The 22,537-nt window shown below is 46.0% G+C and overlaps 1 protein-coding gene across 10 annotated transcripts in view; it reads left to right on the top strand.

Annotated features, from left to right (window-relative positions):
- The window catches only part of PROM1 (prominin 1), a 316,884-nt gene that overhangs the window by 153,585 nt on the left and 140,762 nt on the right, over window positions 1–22,537 (top strand). For all 10 annotated transcript variants that reach the window (XR_012753972.1, XR_012753974.1, XR_012753970.1 and 7 more), the window contains 3 exons: window positions 1,191–1,217; window positions 8,759–8,964; window positions 14,909–15,029. Coding sequence is in view for 3 of the 10 variants with exons in the window: in XM_075346904.1 (XP_075203019.1) it covers window positions 1,191–1,217; window positions 8,759–8,964; window positions 14,909–15,029 (354 nt within the window). In the remaining 7 variants the exon portion in view is untranslated. The remainder of the gene's footprint in view (window positions 1–1,190; window positions 1,218–8,758; window positions 8,965–14,908; window positions 15,030–22,537) is intronic.

Raw genomic sequence — 22,537 nt, 5'->3', positions numbered from 1 at the left:
AGGAGGTTCTCTTTAAAGAGTATTTCAATCTTAGACATTTATTGCTTTCACACAGGAGACTGTGTTGTTTTGTATTTTCTTTATTCCCAAAGATTCGTATGGAAATAAAGAGTTGGTATATTTTTTTATTGTCTGTGCATAAAGTGGACCTCTACCAGCCACCTTAAATTAGGGAATGGTATCAAGCTGTTCCTGTTTTACTGGTAGCTAGGACAGTGTCACAATGTGACTCTGTGATAGCAAAGGACAGCAGCTCCTATGCTGTCCTTCACGCTAGAAGACTCTAGGCTATACCTAACTATAGGGTTACTACAGATGATGGAGATGCCAGAATTCCATGCCTGGCTATGCTCCTATCAAGAACTAATCTTATTGCCCCCTTCCACCAGGGAAGAAAGGGGTAGAAATGAGATCAAAACACATATAAAGACAGACAAGGGAAAACCAAAACTCTGACACACTGCACACACACAGGAATAGGCAATGAGATACTTAGGAGAAAAGCAAGGGCAGGAAGGTGGCAAGAATGGTTAACTCCACAACTAACCTCAGCAACAAGTACCACAGTTACCAGATAGTCTGGATCACAACACCTCACCAGACCAGCTAAGATAAGCAATAGCTGGCACAGAAGGAAGGATCTAGGACAGCATATATAGAAGGGGAGCAGATGTGATTGGCTTTCCCACAACATGTGATCATAGGAAACTAACAAGCAGACTAGTAAAAATTAACTCATGCTAGCCTGCCTATGAATTACCACTCTACAGGTCGATGCCCGAGTCTGGCCACGTTGATGAGACACCAGAGAAGTTATCAGGCGGAGTTTGAGAATCCGTAGTCTGAACAGATCCCGACACTGCCATGACAATTGGGAAAGGTTATAAAAATCTCCATGTGGCACATAGAGGTTGGATCTCACCAATTCGATAGTTATGCTTTGAATATTATATTGATGTCTAAGATGTACAGTACAGAATACTTTTCTAGTATAGCACTTAATACTAGGTATTGTCGCTATGCATAATCTATTGCCTATATATAATAACTGCGTGGCTGACTTTTTGCTTTATTTATGATTCCATATTTTATTACTGTGTTTTTGATGTATTCATCTGTGAATGGTATTCTGATCTTGAGCTTGTTGCATCTTCATTACATGCTTTCCACGACCACCGTGCCTTCTGCAGCCGGAGAACGTCGTCCTCACTCTGCAGGTAATGTCATCTTGTTATATTGCAAACCAGTAACCTGTCAGTGGGATGTCTAATGTCTGGTGAGCTCTCGCCGTGAGGACACAATTCACTTCTCTCAATTTAAAAGGCTGCGCTGACAATAAAGGCAAAGTCTGTGCTGAAATATCCAGCATAGCCCAGAGATACCTTCTAGTATATAATAATACCATTGTTGTACCAGGATGTAAAGGGGACAGCCAGGAAGACAAAGTCTTTACAATGTACACCTTGTACCATACGTCTGAAAACACAAGTGCCGTTATACCATGGTGGTAGCTTCTGTACCTTCCCTACTGGGGGCCCAAGTTGTGCTCCTCAGGATTACAAGGAACATGTGCAAAGCTCTCCTCACAGGCTGAGCTGGACTGAAGTACTTTCTAGAGTGATTCTTAGCTTAGGGTATATTCATACATTTTCTCATGGAGGACTGGAGTTATTTAAGTCTGAAAATTACTTGGAAAAGGTCTAATAAAATGCACAAAATAATCGCCATATGGATTTCTATGTAACAATAACTGGATGTTCTTTTTAGCATTTTAACAGCTTTTAGGTTGATAAAAGCGTAACACAGTTTAAAAAATAAAAAAAAGTGACCCGACCATTCTTCAGGCTAGGAACAATAAAAAAAAAACACAAGAAAAGCACTGGTAAAACAATAAAAATAGCTTAAAGAAAAAAAACGACTTCAGATACGAGAGAAAAAGAGTTTCCCGAACAGTATTCCACTTGAGAAACTGACCTTTTTTGGTCACCTAGAAAAGATGTTGTAAGCACATTATCCCTTTTCGGACAAATTTTGTTTTTATTCTTTTGAGTTTTTTTATGTTGAAATATGTTAGTGTGCCAACCCCGTGCCAGCACAGCCGGCGCTGTTCGGGTCCGGGCCTTCAGGGGAGGTGGCTCGAGGGTCTCTGGACCCGGGGGTCTTACGGACATGCCGAATAAATGGGAGGACGTAGATGTACGGGCTGGGCCGTATTAAGTTTGTGACGCCACCCACGGTGTGTGGTGAGGTGGGACACCACCACTGCTGTTACGGGGCACCCGGGGGAGATGTTGTGCAGCAAGTTGTTAACCCCTCCGTGGGCAGGGATGGTGGCCCCGGGACCCAGTTGGTGGGTGCAGGGGATGGCGACCGCAGGGGGTGCTGGTGTACTCACTGTTAGAAACACACACAAGTCTCTGCTAAACCAAGGTGATTGTGGCCGGTGCCGCAGCCAGTTGCGCTCTGATCCCCCACCCGGCTGGTGGTCTCTATCCTTTTCCTGCACTGCTTTTAAGTAGAAATGACTTCACAGTATGAAACGTAGGAGTCCGCTCCCGGCTGGATGTGGCCTAAGGAGCCGTGCCCGCAAACGCTGGCCTGTGGGATCTATGGGCCCTGTCGGTGACCTCTTATCCCTAATCGGTGGGCTGTTGTCTTCTATGAGGGACTTTGGGTGGGACAGATCTTCTAGTCCTGGCCTCAATCGGTTAATTAACCAGTCCGCTTGTTTCCGGTTTCTGGTTTCAGGGTCCGAGTACCCCCCTTTGTGCTACGGTTTTTGGGTCGGTTCCCCGTGTCGGTACCGGCGGGCTACAACCCTGTCCCGGTTCACCTTGATTCTGCCGATCCGTCTTTCCGTCTCCTGCTGACGGAGACCACCGTCTGCCTCCTAGCCAGTGGCACCAGGGCTCCTACCCTGGTACTGTTCAACTTGGACTTCACTGCTGGAGCTACACCTAGCTCCAGCCCACACTCCTCTCCAACTTGAACTTTAAACACTTTCTGCTTGTTTTCCCGCCCAGGGCTGTCTAGACCCCTGGGTGGGCATATCCCAACTGCCTGGTCACGCCCACTGGTGTGTCTATCTTTCCCTAAGGGGTGGTGACTAGGTTTTCTGGTTGGCTGTGTGTTTCCTAATGAGGGAGCGGTGTTGTGCAGGGGCCTAACTGTGACTACCTGGTTTTGGCAGGGCGTCACACTAGCGTATTTTTTCTGGGAAGTTTTGACATTTTAAATGACACCGTTTACTTTACTGATAAATGTACTTAGTTTTTGGAAAAAATTGGAAAACATTTTTATTTATAATTTGATGGCGAAAAAATGTAATGTCACGCCAGGGCGAGGGAACGACCGGCGTGCGGCGCAATACAGAGGGAAAACCAGGGAAGATGTTAAGGAAGGCCCTATCTTGTACTCACATGAGGGAGCTCAGGGTTTAGTCAAATGTCCCTAGACAAGTTTCCCCGCCCCCCTCATGCGTCGTCACGTGCCCAGGCCCTCACTGGCCCTGAACTTACCCTGGCTAGTCAGTAGGTCAGCGAGACACTAGTTCCACTACTACAGTAAAACAACAAAAGGAAGGTAAGACAAATGGGTGGGGAAAGAATCAACAAAAAGCAATTTTTGGTTTTACAACATGAAACTTCACAGCTGCAGCTGATACGACACCACAGCTCTACAATGACGGGTATAGATTAGCGAACCTGTGGAAGTTCGGTTGGGCAGATTTAGATAAAGTTTGATTTGTATAACCATTATCCCAGGAACAAAAAATGTGCCTGAATATGAAGACAGACCCTCCAACCAGAATAAACCAAAGTCAAAAACAATAAGCACAATAAGAGGCATATATATATTAAAGAAATTAGATACACACAATATAATGTAATATAATATAATATTTATTCACTTACATAGCGCTATTAGTTCCACAGCACTTTACATACATTGGCAACACTGTCCCCATTGGGGCTCACAATCTAAATTCCCTATCAGTATGTTTTTGGAGTGTGGAAGGAAACTGGAGAACCCAGAGGAAACCCACGCTAACACGGGGAGAACATACAAACTCCTTGCAGATGGTGTCCTTAGTGGGACTAGAACCCAGGACCCCAGCGCTGCAAGGCTACAGTGCTAACCACTGAGCCACCGTGCTGCTCTGTAATATATAATTATTGGTTAACAATAATATTAAATAAGGATAAATAAAGACTGTCAGTCAGTGCGGGGGTGCGGTTACAGCCGCCGCTCTCAATACACAGAACGGTGACTGAACCCGCGCCGCCACCTTCCCGTGACTGAAAGCCAAACACTGCTGGGAGGATTAAAGATAATTTCCTCCCCGCAGCAGGGTACAATGTGTAGGTGCTGAGCAGATTGTAAACTCTAACCTGCAGATTAACCCCATATCTGCAGGTTAATAGCTCTTTTACATGTGACAGGTTCTCTTTAAGAGCCAATTTTCTGACAGTTCAGAGTTGCATTTGCAATTCTGTTGGTTGATATTACAAACTGCCAACATACTGTACATGTCATCAAAAACGTCCCAAAAATTTTAGCTATTACAGTGCCAGGCTACACTTCTCAAAATGTAAAGCAAGGTCTGTGCGTCTTCTCATCCAGCTCTGACTTCACTGACATATAGCATATAAAGCCTGCAGAATTAAGAATGCAGCTCTGGCACATAACACAGCCTGTGACTTAGGCTAGTTTCACACTTGCGTTGGACGGCTTCTGTAGCATTGCGTTGTGTTACGGATGCGTTGCATATAGTGGCACAACGGATGCTACGGATCGTACAAAACAACGGAAAGCTTTTTTTTTTTCTTCTTTACAGTTTTACCGGCAGCAGACTATTGTAAACTGTCAGCTGATCGCTCTCAATAGCCGGTGGCTCAGTTGAGCGCTGTCACTTGCCGGCGGCCGAGCATGCCGGCGGGCGAGCGCTCAGCTAAGCGCTGTCACTTGCCAGCGGCCGGGCATGCCGGCGGGCGAGTGCTCAGCTGAGCGCTGTCACTTGCCGGCGGCCGGGCATGCCGGCGGGCGAGCGCTCAGTTGAACGTTCGGCCACTGCGAGACAAAATAAAGTTTGTGATTTAAAAAAAAGAAAAAAGAGTATGCGCAGTGAAATCCTGAGGATTCCGCAGCTCAAAACAGCATTACATGCTGCGTTCCTCCCGCTGGGCGGAAGCAACGCAGGTCCTTTTGGCACAATCCGTCTCCCAAGTCTATGGGAAACAGCGGAATCCGTTAACGGATTCCGCTGTTTTCCAAAAGGGCGGATTGTGACGGAAGGAAAACAACGCAAGTGTGAAAGTACCCTTAGGAATACTATAAGGTATGCAAAGAAATCTATTTTCAAGCTCATTACACTGGCCTGTTTTCAGCCATGTATCATTAACAAAATCACATTGCAATATTGAAGCATATTACAACGAATGACAAACAGCTTTATATCTGTCGCTGGCTGTATACATATGGGATCAGTGTACATCAGATTTCCAGGTCTGCTGCAGTGAAGGATTCAGCGAGTAATGGATAATATCCTTTACACAGGCTATATACCTTAATAAGACTTTTATTTATGTAGAACATAAGAAATCTTGACTCAGGGAATAGTGCCGGATGTTAAACAATAATTAATCATCTTGACACAATGGAGCAGAAAAGCCAGACAATACCTGAAGGAAACCCTGACATCTCAGAGGATCGGGTGTTACTACTCATTTGTTTTACTGCCAATATTAATTATTTCTGATTGTGGTGCATCACTTGTAACCTTGGGATTCTGATGAAGGACACAACCATAAAGCAAGCGGCAGAGTCTGGGGAGTAAGACGTTTTCAGGAGTTCTGGTTGAGATTAGTAGAAAGTTTTAAATATATATGTTGTTATACCAATGTACAAAAAATAACCTGGAGATGGCGTGCACAATGTAACATCTACTATTTAAAGAGAAGGTTTCACCAATTTGAGCATATTAAAATGGCCACATCATGGAATAATGGCTAGGTTAGTTAAAGTTTAGATTACAATTTAAAAGCCCAACTAAACATTACTTGAGATTCTTTTCTGGGGGGGGGGGGGTGTACTTTGTCCCCTGCATGATGCTGACCAATCCTCTCTGGGGGGTGTACTTTGTCCCCTGTATGATGCTGACCAATCCTCTCTGGGGGGTGTAATTTGTCCCTTGCATGATGTTGACCAATCCTCTCTGGGAGTGTATACTTTGTCCCCTGCATGATGTTAACCAATCCTCTCTGGGGGGTGTACTTTGTCCCCTGCATGATGCTGACCAATCCTCTTTGGGAGGGGGGTGTCCTTTGTCCCCTGCATGATGTTGATCAATCCTCTCTAGGAGGGTGTACTTATTTCTCTTTATGATGTTGACCAATCCTCTTTGGAGGGGTGTACTTTGTACCCTGCATGATGTTGACCAATCCTCTCTAGGGATATGTACTTTGTCCCCTGCATGATGTTTACCAATCCTCTGGGAGGGTGTACTTTGTCCTCTTCATGATGTTCACCAATCCTATCTGGGAGTGTGTACTCGGTCCCCTGCATGATATTGACCAGTCCTCTCTGGGGATATGTACTTTGTCCCCAGCATGATGTTGACCAATCCTCTCTAGGAGTGTGTACTTAGTTCTGTTTATGATGTTGACCAATCCTCTTTGGGGATGTGTACTTTATACCCTGCATGATGTTGACCAATCCTCTCTGGGGATATGTACTTTGTCCCCTGCATGATGTTGAGCTATCCTCTCTGGGGGGGTGTACTTTATCCTCTGTATGATGCTGGCCAATCCAAAGCAGAGTGTTTTATGCAGAAGAAAAAAAGAACACTCCCCAACAAAGTTAGAAAATGTTTTTTCCTGTGAGATTTCATGATGGACAGCCTTACTCCCAGTCCTGATGTTTACACATATCACAAATAGTACCAACGAGCTGACTGTATTAACAAACCCTTGCAGATATCCTCTCACAACAGTAACAATGTAGGCAGAGGGACAGAACTGACTGAGGTGTGAAAGGAGAGCACATGTGTCATGGTTGCATTCTTCATGGAAGCCTGGCAGCTGTTAATAAGGCTTCCAGGGACAGGAGTAGGACAAGCCATTGTGCTTATCAGATCGTTGGGGTGCCCTGGCTTTCAACCTTGAAACCCTGTAAAGAGATCTGGACTTACACAGTGACCCATGAGCTGGGGCCACAGAGTCATCTGCTGTTCAGTGGAGCAAGCTGGTGGCAAGAAGAGTCACCATCTTAGGTTGATACCAAGAGGTCATGTCAGAGATAAAATGAGAAAGCAAGTGAGTGGTCAAAATACAAGCTAAGTTCAGAAATCTGGATAAACCAGGAGACTCGACAAGAGCAAGAAATAGGGCTATAGACCAGTTAAGCAAAACTTATAGCTTGGTAGCAAAAGTCAGAGCCTCAGGGGTATAACTAGTAGACAACCCCTACCTCCGGGTCTAATGAAGAAGTAATCAAAATCCAATAAGCATTAACTCTCAAACCCTCTGATTCCATGAGTTCCAGGAATAAAACAGGCCAAGCGTCGCCAAGAACAAAGGAGTGGCTCCGCTTAGTGGCCATAGTAGAGACAGAGGGGACAGGAAATAGCAGAGATGTTACAATGTCACCTATTGTACCATCACCCATTCTCTGTAGACTGTGAGCCCTCGCGGGCAGGGTCCTCTCGCCTCCTATACCAGTCTGTTTTGTACTGTTAATGATTGTTGTACGTATACCCTCTTTCACTTGTAAAGCGCCATGGATTAAATGTCGCTATAATAATAAATAATAATAATGTGTTTGTAATCACAATCCCCTCTGCTATATTTTCCCTCCCCCATACTGACTGCCATGAGAGGATATCTGGATGTGTTTGTATCACATTCAATTCTGCTCTATACTACACTGTAGGTGCAGAGATCAGGGAAGAGAACAGGACTCTGTTTCATTTCCTTTCACAGAAGAAAGCATGTTCTTTTGCCTTTTTGGAGCTTTTTCTATGCATTTTTCTATGATTTTAATTTCACAAATTGTGCCCCCCATGATGTCATTAAAGGACTTTTGGGGCAATTCAATATTTAAATACATTTTTTTAATCTTATTTTTCCTGTAACTGGGGCTGGTATATTAGCCCCAGTTACATTGATAATGCAAATTTTGCACAGCAAAGTGGACTGGATCTCCAAAGCTCCAGAACCTCCTGTTCTGTTCTTTTCCTACAACCAGAAATCACAAATTCACTGTTTTTATTGGACCTTTTCTAATGAAAGCAGTATTTCTAAACTATGTACTCCATATCAAAAGTCATTTTAACCAAGTGCCCATAAGGCTATAATTGACCATGTTAATAAGTGGTCAGTGTTTGTGGAGAGGATGAGTGCACAACTTCAACATTTTTTGATGGAAAAATGGTTGGAAAAGATGGACACATTTGGTGGGGAGCTGTGCACACCGCAGAAACAAAGGGAGAAAAGGTAAGAAATCTGCAACATTTGCAAGACTTGGAGGCCCCACGTTTACCTAAAAACAGTGACAGCTTATCGAGACCTGTATAAAAAGTATAACCATCACAGATCAGGATCATGGACCTCGCCAAGAACACTAAATATGATAATTAGTGTACTAGGAATCTTTCACTAATGAGGGCACAAAGTTCTGGGTTGATAGATTGTGATGAGATATTTTTGGTTGTCTTCACTATTAATCCTCCATTGAGTTTGTGTTTTTGCTCATATTCCAGACCATACACTATGAGGTTGGCTTCATCGTGGCTGCTTCCCTGGGACTGATCTTCTTCTTCTTGATGCCCCTGGTGGGGTTGTGTTTCTGCATGTGTCGTTGCTGTGATAACTGTGGAGGGGAGATGCATCAAAGACACAAGAAGAATGCCGACTGCCAGAGAGGAAGCTTCGCCACCTCCCTCTTTGTGACGACTATGATGATAAGGTCTGTGCTGGATACCATGTTGCCATAATTCATTATCTGTCACCAGATTGTACAATACAAATAGCATCAATTATTAATTAGATCTTGTAGACCTGATGAGGCTGAAGTAATTACTTTAGTAATTCATATCAGAATGGCTATTTAATCCTTTGTAAAATTTTAATCTCAATCGCCACCTGCCTCTCCTGACTGTCTGACAGCTCCTCAGTGTCCCTCCTCCCTGTTGAAATCTCACTCTGCTCAGTACAAGCTGAAGCTGTTGGTCAGGCCAGGTTGGCAGAGATTGAAAACACTTGGTCTCATAAACTCAAGGGCAGCATCGGAATAGTCTTGTCTCCACCTATTGCCCCTGACCGACTCTCCAAACTATATTTTCAAAAATGCCTAGAAGGCATTGTGCATAGAATCATAGAATGGTAGAGTTGGAAGGGACCTCATGGGCGATCGGGTCCAACCCCATGCAAGTGCAGGTTTTCCTAAATCATCCGTGCTATTTATTTATTCAGTTTCCACTTGAAGATTTCCATTGATGGAGCCAGGCTCTGATTCATGCTGCCTATGGTTCCCCTTTAATATAGTATCAAGTATATTTGATGGGTTTGGTTTCCCTCTAGAGACTTTTTGTTCTGGAAATCTGTGTTGGGTTGAGATCAAAGATGGCACCAATGTGATCTTCTATGACAGCTCATAACATCACTTTGACCATATTTCCATTTCGGCAATTTCTTGTGTGTTTCATTCCATCCCCTGAAATCTTTCCTCAAATATCCCGGATTTGGAGATACTGGACTCCATTGAGGCTATCTAACTGGTGTACGCAGTCTCTCTTCTCTTTTAGGCACTGTACATAGAAATGAAATAAAAAGTCACCAACGCTTGAGCCGTTGACTGCTTCCCACTTTTTTCTTTTGCTTTTTTATGTCTCATAGGTTAGTGGGGTACAACCTGATGGCTGGCACCTATACCTGAACATTTGCTTCTGCTGCTTCTTTTGTTTCTCTACTAGATAGCTACACTGTAAAGCCCCTGTCACACATAGTGATATCGCTAGCGAGATCGCTGAAACGTCACAGGTTTTGTGACGCATCAGAGACCTCACCAGTGATATTGCTGTGTGTAACAGGCAGCAGCGAGCGGGCCCCTGCTGCGAGGTTGCTGATCGTTACACAACGATCAGGACCATGTTTTGCTCGTTGGTCTCCCACTGTGCAGTGCGTATCGGCGTGTTTGAGGGCAGGAGATCAACGATCTGAATGTGCAGGAAGCCGGCGTCTGGTAATCATGGTACACATTGGGTAACTATGCAAAGCTCTTTGCTTAGTTACCCGATGTGTACCATGGTTACCAAGCACAGCATCGTTACACAGGTCGCTGGTGGCTGGTCTCTGATTGCTGTGGAGATCTGCCTGATTGACAGCTCACCAGCGACCATGTAGCGAGCGATCCCTGCCAGGTCGGATCACTGGTGGGATCGCTGGAACGCCGTTACGTGTGACGGGACCCTAAGTCCAATCCACTCAATAAAGGCCTTGAAACACATTGGATGATATCCCTAGAGTTAAAGGGATTGTCCACTATTCAGAAAAAAACTTCTCAACTGCTATGTTCCCCCTTATAAAGTAGCAACAGCCTGAAACTGCAAAATATGTTCCGAGAATGCAACAACATATGGTAGTAAAGGCGACTCAGTGGTGATTCACAAGTATTCATTTTACAGCAGAAAAGAGTTAGCAGTTACAAGAAGTAATATGGGGATAATATGGATGACTTCCAGGAGGCAGATCGGTACAACTTCAGTATTATACAGAATGTAAATGTGATATTTTACATTCATCTATTAAAGACTCTAATTCACAGGTGTGCCGCCCCAGCGCAGACCGGGGTGCTCGGATCCGGGGTGGTTGTGGCTCGAAAGGTCCGGACCCGGGCTCAGCTAACACTCCGATCCTTGAAAGGGAATTATTTACAGGGGAGAAGTTTGTGACGCCACCTTCGGGTTGTGGTAATGGGAGTACCGCTGCTGCTGGAAGGAATACCAGGGCAGATGGTGTGGAGCAGCAAGGTGTCAGTCCCTCCACAGGTAGGGAAGGCCCCGGCCTCTGGGGTTTTGGTGACTAATTGAGGCACAGGGTGCAGGGGACCAGGGTACTCACTGTGGGTAGTCGTGGTGCTGGATGGGGATTACAAAGTAGACACTCACACTGAAGGTAAACCAAATTCTCTGTGCATCATAGTCACTGCGGGGAGCCCGTCCAGGTGTCCGCTCCCACCGGTGTCACTTGGTAATCCGGAGCCTACCTCCATGCACAATTTGTTTGTTTGTTGTTGCCCCTTGGCATGAAGCTGTTAGGGCCCCGCTCACTATGTGTATTGTAGTGTAGGTCTTGATGGCTGGCACTTGGGATTTCAGTGGTTTGCTTAATTTGGAAAACCCTATCCCCTGCGTTGTGCTGATGCCTTCAATCTCTGAGCTCTTAGTGAAGTTTGTGAAGTTACTCTCCCTCCCAGGTTAATTATCAGGACGTTGAATCGGTTACTGACCTAGAGTCCTGTACCCCGTTGTGATCGGTACCGGTCCGTTCTTTTAGTTCTCTGATACCGATAGTCCTCCTAGACTATGTCTGTTGCACCCTTTGCAATGTCACTGCTACTGATCCCCGACTCCTCTGGTCCTGGACCACCGTCTGCGACCCAACCTTGATCTAGCTCCCCGGTAGCTACCAATCCAGCTCCTCACTCTTTGAGGGCTACTACTTAACTGCCTACTTCCTCCCTCCCACCAGTCTGCCTGACCCCTAGGTGGGTGGTCCTATTCCAGCTTGACCAACCCACTGGTCTGTCTGGCAGGTCATGATGTGAGGTGTGGTTGGGATTTGTGGTTCTGATGGTAGTGACACCGTTGATTGGGAACCTGGAACCATGGGGGGTAGGCTCTGCACCCTAGGTGAAAGGATGCAGTTCCCTATGGCACCCTGATATACTCAGGGGTGCCACACAGGTATTACCTAGCGTTAATACAACCCCAACCTCTCTGTCAGGGATAACATCATATCACCCCCAACTGCTCATCACTTCCCCAAAACTGGATGAGTTGATATAACAAGGAATGACACAATAAATCTGCACACAGGGCCTAATGGGGCTACGGTACAATTCGATAAGGTGCAATTCCAATTGTAGTTAGTAACTTACTTCCTGTTCTGACGTACATTAAATTGAAGAAACAGCATGGCTCACTCGGAACCTCTATCTTCTGTATCCAGTAATCGGCGTCCGGTCTTCGGTTCTTGACATGCAAAGTGTTGCTCTCGGTTTTCGGTCTTCGATGTTCAACCTACAAAGTCTGGTCCTCCGGAACCTGCTCTTCAGTGCTTGACCTGTGAAGTCTGGTTCTTTCTAGGTTTCGATCTCTCCAAAGTGCTTTTACAGCAGTATGGGCCGCAAGACCACCATGCTACTCACTTGTCTGCCTCCTCTCAAGTCTTGGCACCAACTGCTCCCCTTCTTGAGCATCCCGGCCTTTTATATTAGATAGCTGTGCTACAAAAGTCCCCTGACCTGTTGTCTTCTCTAGATTATTCCCTCGAGGAACACACTCTTTGTTCTTCAGTTCCTGTTTGCACGCTGGAGCCAGCAGATGGCGACATTGGTGTTGGATGCGCACATTTTCTGTCTGTCGTCCCCTTATATACCCACCTCAGGCACTGTTCCAGCAATGTTGGCACTGGCACTTCCAAAGCTCACACAAGCTCTTATCTCACGTGAGCCCTGCAGCCAATCAGAATTTTCTTCCCTTTGGAGAACAGCTATTCTACATACTTAAATATAAAAGTCTTCTTGTTTTTAGGGTCAGTCCACAAAAGAAAATCATGTCATTTTTACTGTTTTGAAAAGCATATCCAAGATCTTCCCAGCATGCATGGCAGTGTGAACAGGGCCTTCAAGCATAATGTAACAATGAAGGAAAATCCAATTGAACATTAAACGGTGTATCCAGTGTTTTATTATATTAAAAATGATTCCATGGGGAATATAAGAAAACTCAAAATATATGCTCCTCTTCCAGACTGATGCTGATCCACCGCCTGTGTCGCTCACTGATCTCCTGGTTTCTTCTTCTGGCGGGAGACGTTATGTGACAGCTGCAGCTAATCAGCACCCATTGATCAGCTGCACCCTTAACTTTTTGTCCGAACCAGAAAAAGATTTTTTTTTTTTAACAGCTCAGACTTAATGTGAAGGATAGAGCTAATCAGTGGGTGCCACGGTAATTGATTACAGCAGTCACATCATGTCCCCTACCGGAAGAAGCAAGGGGATACGAGGGGTACACTGGCAGCATTGCAGTAGAATGATATGTGTTTTTAAAAAATAAAGAAAAATTACAGGACACAAAACCTACCGGACAGCCCTTTCAAGGCTAGCTCTACATGGCGACTGTGGTTGCGCAACTTGAAAATCGAAACGTCACATAGCAGGATTGCAAGTAACTTTTGTAAATGTGTGACATAATGGAAAAAATCCACAGGTCACAAGCTGCGTGTTACTTTACTGCCATAGCCTTCAGCTGTAACTCATGTACAATTACATCTCACTTGTGACATTGTCTGCAAATCCTAAACTGCACCACCAGTAAGTTTTTGGGTTGACTGACCAAAGTTTCCTTTAAAGGGTTATTCCGATCTCCAAGATCCTCTCCCAATATGTATTAGATGTAATCATATTAGCAAACGCCTCCAATTAGAAATTAAGTATAGTTCTCCCTATATAGCTACTGTATATCTCTTACCTCATATTCAGGGCATTGCTGGAGCTTAGGCATCAATGTTGCCATATCTATTACCTCATGTACACGGCATTACTGGGACTTAGGCGGGCTTTGCACGTTGCGGCATCACAAGCCGATGCTGCGATGTCACACGCGATAGTCCCTGCCCCCATCGCAGGTACGATATCTTGTGATAGCTGGTGTAGCGATAATTATCGCTACGCCAGCTTCACGTGCACTCACCTGCCCTGCGACCGTCGCTCTGGCCGGTGACCCGCCTCCTTCCTAAGGGGGCGGGTCGTGCGGCGTCATAGCGACGTCACACGGCAGGCGGCCAATAGCGGTGGAGGGGCGGAGATGAGCAGGATGTAAACACCCCGCCCACCTCCTTCCTTCCGTAGAGCCGCCGGCGGCAGGTAAGGTGAAGTTCCTCGCTCCTGCGGCGTAACACACAGCGATGTGTGCTGCCGCAGGAACGAGGAACAATATCGTACCATCGCTGCAGCAAAATTATGGAAAAGTCGGAGCTTGCAACGATGATACGATAACGACGCTTTTGCGCTAGTTTATCGTATCATCTAGGATTTACACACTACGACATCGCAAGTGACGCCGAATGTGCGTCACTTTCGATTTGACCCCACCGACATCGCACCTGCGATGTCGTAGTGTGCAAAGCCGCCCTTAGGCATCCATGTTTATGACCACGAGCAACTAACTGTGACTATATGCATGGTCATAACCATGTATACCTAAGGTTCTTGAATGCCCTGAACATGAGGTAAGTGACATAGCTAACCAGGAGAACTATAGAACTATACTACATTTCTAATTGGAGGTTTTTTAATATTATTACTATTACACCTACTACATATTGTGATAGGATCTTGGAGATGGGAATAACCCCTTAACTATAAAATAATTGATGAATCATGGAGGTTGTAGGATGATGAGTACGGCATGTATTATATCATGTATTATAAACCAACTCCATTACCCCTCATTTACCCACAATCCCTGAGATCAAGTCTCAATGACCAAATTTTAACATTTATTATACCCTACCTCCTGTAGAAAACGTTTCATTTTTAGGCTATCTAACTTTACTTATGACTTGATTAATGGTTTCATGTGTAAATTTCTCGTGGATTGACCATATTGTTTTGTTTCTCGCAGTCTTGGCGTTCTCTGTGCATTTGCTGCAAACCAAAATCTCACCGACCAAATTCGAGGGTCAAAAAAGCTGGTGCAAAGCAACTTCAAGGACTTGAAGACCTTGTTGGCGGACACTCCCCTGGTATACCTGCTTAATTTAATGAGCATAAATGAACATGTAACACCTTTAAACACATATGTTATGATAATACAATAATTTCTAATATCAGCTGATGTTATGGTTTATAATATACAATAATATAAAAATAATAATAATAATTATATTTATATATAAGAGGGGTTGCTGATAAGTCTTTGGCTTTGTGATATTTTTTGTTTCTATGGTAACGAATGTTACATCACATGAAAGCCTTGTGTCCAATATGTTTTCAAAATTTTGTGTTTGTTGCTTATGGCAACAGTGTTCTAGGCACGCGTGAAAACAAAATGGTGAAGTCTAATGCGATATTCACAGCACCTGAGAGCAGAGGAGTGATAAAATACTTGCTTCTTCAAGGAAAGTCCACAAAGTATATTCATGGTGATATGTCGCAGACATTGGGGGATCAATGCCCTTCATATTCCACAGTTAAGAACTGGGTTGCCAAATTTAACATGGGCCACTTCAGCCCCAATGATGAGGAACGTCCTGGATGACCGAGAGTGGTTGTTGTTCCTAAAGGGCCCGTTACATGCTACGATATATCTAATGATATGTCGTCTGGGTCACATCGTTAGTGTCGCACATCCGGCATTGTTTGACATATCGTAGCGTGTGACAGCTACGAGCGACTGTGAACGAGTAAAAATACTCACCTTATCATTCCTCGTTGACATGTCGCTCATTTTCAAAAAATCGAATGTCCTTCTGCACGCCGGTTGTTCATCATTCCCGAGGCAGCACACATCGCTCCATGTGACACCCCGGGAACGATGAACACAACTTACCTGCGTCCCGCCGGCAATGCGGAAGGAAGGAGGTGGGCGGGATTTTTACGTCCCGCTCATCTCTGCCCCTCTGCTTCTATTGGCCAGCCGCTGTGCGACGTCGCTGTGACACCGAACGTCCCTCCCCCTTCAGGAAGTGGATGTTCACCGCGCACAGCGAGGTCATTTGGAAGAAAGTACGTGTGACGAGGGTTTACGACTTTGTGCGACACGGGCAACAAATTGCCCGTAACGCACAAACGATGGGGCGGGTGCAATCGCTCATGCGAACGTACGATAGCGTGTAAAACAGCCTTTAGATCGTCGATGCTGTGCACAACCTCATACTGGAGAATTGACGAATTTCAGCTAAAGCAATAGCAGACATCATGGGGATTTCCCGTGAATGTGTTTGTGTCATTATCTGTAACGTCCTGGAGGTGGATTCACGGGACCGTGCACCGGACTCCCCCAGAGAGGCAACCCGGGGCTAACCCCTATACAGGGACTGTCCGATCACCCCACCAGAGGGCCTAGATGCACGGTAGCTGGAACACTAGGGGTACGGAGTCTGAGTCCTTCAGAGGTCTGCACAGGAAAAGTCTATTAGTCCAAAGGCAACAGTAGACAGGACAGATGTCTGGAACCGGGTTCAGGTGCCGAGTAGGAACAGCAGACGGGGTCCGGATCCAGCGAGATGTGCAGGTTGAAGTTACTAGGTGGAATCGGGGACCGGTGACGGGATCAAGCTGACGGAAGATGGCGGGATCCAGAGCAGATAGTCACCGGGACACTTCCTGGGGAATAAGCAATCTGGACCAGGTCAGGACGGCAGACGGGCTCTGTGGAAGAGACAGTGTTATTCAGGAAACAAGGCACAGAGGGACCTGAACACCTAGCTATGAAAACACGTTGAACAGGCACCGCCCACCTGGAAAGGGAAGTCTTTTGTACCCTGTACCTGTATCAGCCATTTCCTGTTCCCGGGACGCTGGCCCTTTAAGAAGAGGTGAGTGAGCGCACCCGCGCCCTAATGCACATGCGCGAGGCCCGAGTGCTGGAGACCAGTGCAGGAAGCAAGGAGGAAGCTGAAGGAGATGCAGGGGAGCCAGGCAGAGAGTCTTGGGTCGCAGGGAGACGCCAGGACCGGCGGACGGAAGGCATGGAGGACACACAGGAGGGGGAGTGAGAGGGACCGCCGCGGGCAGGAGGACCAGAGACCGGAGCGGTGAGTGACAGGCGACACCGGGACCCGGGGAGCATGACATTATCCATGAACATTTGGACATGAGTAAGCGATCTGCAAGGTGGGTCCCCAAATGTTTGACAACAGATCAGAGAAGCATGCAAGTGAGAACTTCCCGGTTCATTTGTCAGCGTTTCTGGACTGATAAGAACTTACTGGATCGACTGATCACTATGGATGAGACCTGGATTTATTTGTATGACCATGAAAACAAGGAGCAGTCAAAAGAGTGGAGGCACAGTGGTTCTCCTCGTCCAAAGAAGTTCAGGGTGCAAAAATCAGCCGCTAAAGTGATGGCGTCTGTGTTCTGGGATAAGGAGGGTGTGCTGCTAGTGGACTACCTTCAAAAGGGTTCCACCATAAATGCAAGGTATTACACTGAACTTTTGGACCAATTGAAGGCACGGAAAGCTGTCCAAAGGTTCTTGTTCCTGCAAGACAACGCCTCCGATCACACTGCACAAGCAACCACGGCAAAACTGGCAGAGCCGGGCTTCCAGCTGGTTGACCAACCACCTTATTCACTAGATCTAGCTCCCTCCGATTATCATCTGTTTCCAAACCTGAAGAAACACCTCACGGGTACCAAATTTCACACCATTTCTGATGGTATGGCTGCTACGGATGCCTGGTTTGAGGCACAACCAAAATCCTTCTTTTTGCTAGGCTTACAGAACTTGGAATACCGATGTAAGAAGTGTGTTGATATCAGTGGAAAGTATGTGGAGTAAATGTAACGTTTCATCATCCTAACCCTATTGTTTCTGGATAAGGCCAAAGACTTATCAGCGGCTCCTTTTTATCTAATATATAAAGCTCAGTGTATGTGTGTATGTGTGTGTGTATGTATGTGTGTATATGTCCGCTAAAGGAAACCGCACCGTCTCATGTACAATCACGAAATTTTGCACAGACGCCTTATGTGATCCAGGGAGCGTCGTAGACTATGTCTGGGCGGGAAAATTTAACCCCATGCTTTCCAGTTACGTTACAAAATCCTACAGCCATTAAACTGAATGGAGCTGGGAGCTATAGGCTATAAATAGCAACTGTCAGTGGTTGCTATAGGAACAAAATAAACTGTTAGAATAAGATAGGATAGACGGATAGAGAGAGACAGAAAAAGACAGACAGACAGAGAGACAGACTGGGAAAGAGACAGCCGGAGAAAGAGACAGCCAGAGAAAGAGACAGCCAGAGAAAGAGACAGCCAGAGAAAGAGACAGCCAGAGAAAGAGACAGCCGGAGAAAGAGACAGCCCGGGAAAGAGACAGCCCGGGCAAAGAGACAGCCAGAGAAAGAGACAGCCGGGCAAAGAGACAGCCCGGGAAAGAGACAGCCCGGGAAAGAGACAGCCCGGGAAAGAGACAGCCCGGGAAAGAGACATAGAGAGAGAGAGAGACAGATGCAGAGATTGAAACAGACTGATGGAAATACAGAGAGATAGAAACGGACAGACAACGAAAGAGACAGACAGACAGCGACTGGGAGAGAGACAGTTACTATCCCAGGCAACGCCTGGGTACTACAGCTAGTATATATATATATAGTGCCTTGCGAAAGTAATCAGCCCATTTGAATTTTTCAACCTTCTCCCACATTTCAGGCTTCAAACATAAATATAAAACATTTTAATGTTATGGTGAAGAATCAACAACAAGTGGGGCACAATTGTGAAGTTGAACGAAATGTATTGCTTATTTTAAACTTTTGTAAAAAGTAAATAACTGAAAATTGGGGCGTGCAAAATTATTCGTCCCCTTTCAGTTAATACTTTGTAGCGCCACCTTTTGCTGTGATTACAGCTGCAAGTCTCTTGGGGTATGTCTCTTTCAGTTTTGCACATCGAGAGACTGAAATTCTGCCCATTCTTCCTTTGTAAACAGCTGGAGCTGAGTGAGGTTGGATGGAGAGCGTTTGTGAACAGCAGTTTTCAGCTCTTTCCACAGATTCTCGATTGGATTCAGGTCTGGACTGTGACTTGGCCATTCTAACACCTGGATACGTTTATTTGTAAACCATTCCATTGTAGATTTTGCTTTATGTTTGGGATCATTGTCTTATTGAAAGACAATTCTCCGTCCCAGTCTCAGGTCTTTTGCAGACTACAACAGGTTTTCTTCAAGAATGGTCCTGTATTTGGCTCCATCCATCTTCCCATCAATTTCAACCATCTTCTCTGTCCCTGCTGAAGAAAAGAAGACCCAAACCATGATGCTGCACCCACCATGTTTGACAGTGGGGATGGTGTGTTCAGGGTGATGAACTGTGTTGCTTTTACGTCAAACATATCGTTTGGCATTGTGCCTAAATAGTTCGATTTTGGTTTGATCTGACCAGAGCACCTTCTTCCACATGTTTGGTGAGTCTCCCAGGTGGCTTGTGTTAAACTTTAAACAACACTTTTTATGGCTATCTTTGAGAAATGGCTTTCTCCTTGCCACTCTTCCATAAAGGCCAGATTTGTGCAGTGTACGACTGATTGTTGTCCTATGGACAGACTCTCCCACCTCAGCTGTAGATCTCTGCAGTTCATGCAGAGTGATCATGGGCCTCTTGGCTACATCTCTGATCAGTCTTCTCCTTGTTTGAGATGAAAGTTTGGATTGACGGCAGGGTCTTGGTAGATTTGCAGTGGTATGATTCTCCTTCCATTTCAATATGATCACTTGCACAGTGCTCCTTGGGATGTTTAAAGTTGTGGAAATCTTTTTGTAACCAAATCCAGCTTTAAACTTCTCCACAACAGTATCACGGACCTGCCTGTTGTGTTCCTTGGTCTTCATGATGCTCTCTGTGCTTTAAACAGAACACTGAGACTATCACAGAGCAGGTGCATTTATACGGAGACTTCATTACACACAGGTAGATTATATTTATCATCATCAGTCATTTAGGACAACATTGGATCATTCAGAGATCCTCAATGAACTTCTGGAGTGAGTTTGCTGCACTGAAAGTAAAGGGGCAGAATAATACTCCATGCCCTAATTTTCAGTTTATTCTTTTTTACAAAAGTTTAAAATAAGCAATAAATTTTGTTCACCTTCACAATTGTGTCCCACTTGTTGTTGATTCTTCACCATAACATTAAAATTCTTATCTTTATGTTTGAAGCCTGAAATGTGGGAGAAGGTTAAAAAATCCAAGGGGGGGGGGGGGGGGCGAATTCTTTCGCAAGGCACTATATATATATATATATATATATATATATATATATATACAGTACAGACCAAACGTTTGGACTCACCTTCTCATTCAAAAAGTTTTCTTTATTTTCAGGACTCTGAAAATTGTAGATTCACATTGAAGGCATTAAAACTATGGATTAAAACATGTGGAATGAAATACTTAAAAAAGTGTGAAACAACTGAAAATATGTCTTATATTCTAGGTTCTTCAAAGTAGCCACCTTTTGCTTTGATTACTGCTTTGCACACTCTTGGCATTCTCTTGATGAACTTCAAGAGGTAGTCACCGGAAATGGTTTTCCAACAGTCTTGAAGGAGTTCCCAGAGATGCTTAGCACTTGTTGGCCCTTCTGCCTTCACTCTGTGGTCCAGCTCACCCCAAACCATCTCGATTGGGTTCAGGTCTGGTGACTGTGGAGGCCAGGTCATCTGGCGTAGCACCCCATCACTCTCCTTCTTAATCCAATAGCCCTTACACAGCCTGGAGGTGTGTTTGGGGTCATTGTCCTGTTGAAAAATAAATTATGGTCCAACTAAATGCAAACCGGATGGAATAGCACACCGCTGCAAGATGCTGTGGTAGCCATGCTGGTTCAGTATGCCTTCAATTTTGAATAAATCCCCAACGGTGACACCAGCAAAGCACCCCCACACAATCACACCTCCTCCTCCATGCTTCACGGTGGGAACCAGGCATGTAGAGTCCATCCGTTCACCTTTTCTACAAAGACACAGTGGTTGGATCCAAAGATCTCAAATTTGGACTCATCAGACCAAAGCACAGATTTCCACTGGTCTAATGTCCATTCCTTTTGTTCTTTAGCCTAAAAAAGTCTCTTCTGCTTGTCGCCTGTCCTTAGCAGTGGTTTCCTAGCAGCTATTTCACCATGAAGGCCTGCTGCACAAAGTCTCCTCTTAACAGTTGTTCTAGAGCTGAAAAGGTGTGTCCAAACTTTTGGTCTGTACTGTGTGTGTGTATATATATATATATATATATATATATAATCTATATATATAATTGCCTTATTCTGTCTGTCTGTCTGTCTGTCTTGCTCCAAAATTGTGTCCTTACGGTGACACAAAGCTGATTGGCCGCTGGGCTCGCCATGGCCCCGCCCCCCCGCACGGATTGGCCGCTCGCCCAGGCAACTCGACCACGCCCCGCCCCCCCTCACGCAATGCACGCTCGCTCTGGCCCCGCCCCCCGCACGCATTCCCCGAACCGACCGACACGGAGCCACCAGGAGCCCACATCAGCGTACGCCGCCAACCCAGCTGACACATACCCTCGCATTGCTGGGGTTGCCGCCGTATGCTGGTGTGGGCTCCCGTGCGAGCGGGGGACGGGATACGCTGGTAACCATGGTAGCATAGTTACCAGCGCATCAAGGTCCTGCAGCGGCGGAACATACACACGCACGCACGCACACACACATCAGATCACACACACCTCATACACACATCACATCGCATCCACACACTCACAACATCCTGGGATATCGCCTGCTTCTCGGCGGCGATACTGTGCTGTGAACTTCCAGGACCTGCCGGAGGATCACATGGCCAGAAGCATGTGGTATCTCCGGATGTTGTGAGTGTGAGCGCGTATGTGCAATATCGTCAGTGTGTGTGTGCGTGAGTGTATGCGATCGGGTGTGTGTGAGTGTATGCGATCGGGTGTGTGTGAGTGTATGCGATCGGGTGTGTGTGAGTGTATGCGATCGGGTGTGTGTGTGTGTGTGTGTGTGTGTGTGTGTGTGTGTGTGTGTGTGTGTGTGCGATCAGATCTGTGTCGGCAGAGGAGCACGGCGTGCTGGAAGAGGCTGGGAGGAGAGAGGCTGATCCTGGGGAAGGCTGGGAGGAGGAGGCTGAGAGAAGAGAGGCTGATGCTGGGGGAGGCTGAGGCTGGGGTAGGCTGGGAGGAGAGAGGCTGATGCTGGGGACAGAAAAGGCTGATGCTGGGAGGAGAGAGGCTGATGCTGGCAGGAGAGAGGCTGATGCTGGGAGGAGAGAGGCTGATGCTGGGAGGAGAGAGGCTGATGCTGGGAGGAGAGAGGCTGATCCTGGGGAAGGCTGGGAGGGGGAGTTGTCGCGGGCGGGGAGGAGGGTGTCAGCACACCGCGCTCACCCCTTCTGCTCGGGTCCGGCAGCTGCTCCTGGTGGCTCGAGCTGTAGGCCGGATCCCGGGGTTTCTCGAGCGACACTCCTCGCCCGTGAGTGAAAGGGGGGTGTTTGTTGCACTCCCGGTAGGTGACGGTGATGTCTCTCTTCCTTGCACCTGTGTTG

This window comes from Anomaloglossus baeobatrachus, chromosome 1, assembly GCF_048569485.1.
Source record: "Anomaloglossus baeobatrachus isolate aAnoBae1 chromosome 1, aAnoBae1.hap1, whole genome shotgun sequence".
Classification (NCBI taxonomy): domain Eukaryota; kingdom Metazoa; phylum Chordata; class Amphibia; order Anura; family Aromobatidae; genus Anomaloglossus; species Anomaloglossus baeobatrachus.
This window is presented reverse-complemented; position numbering and strand designations above follow the sequence as displayed.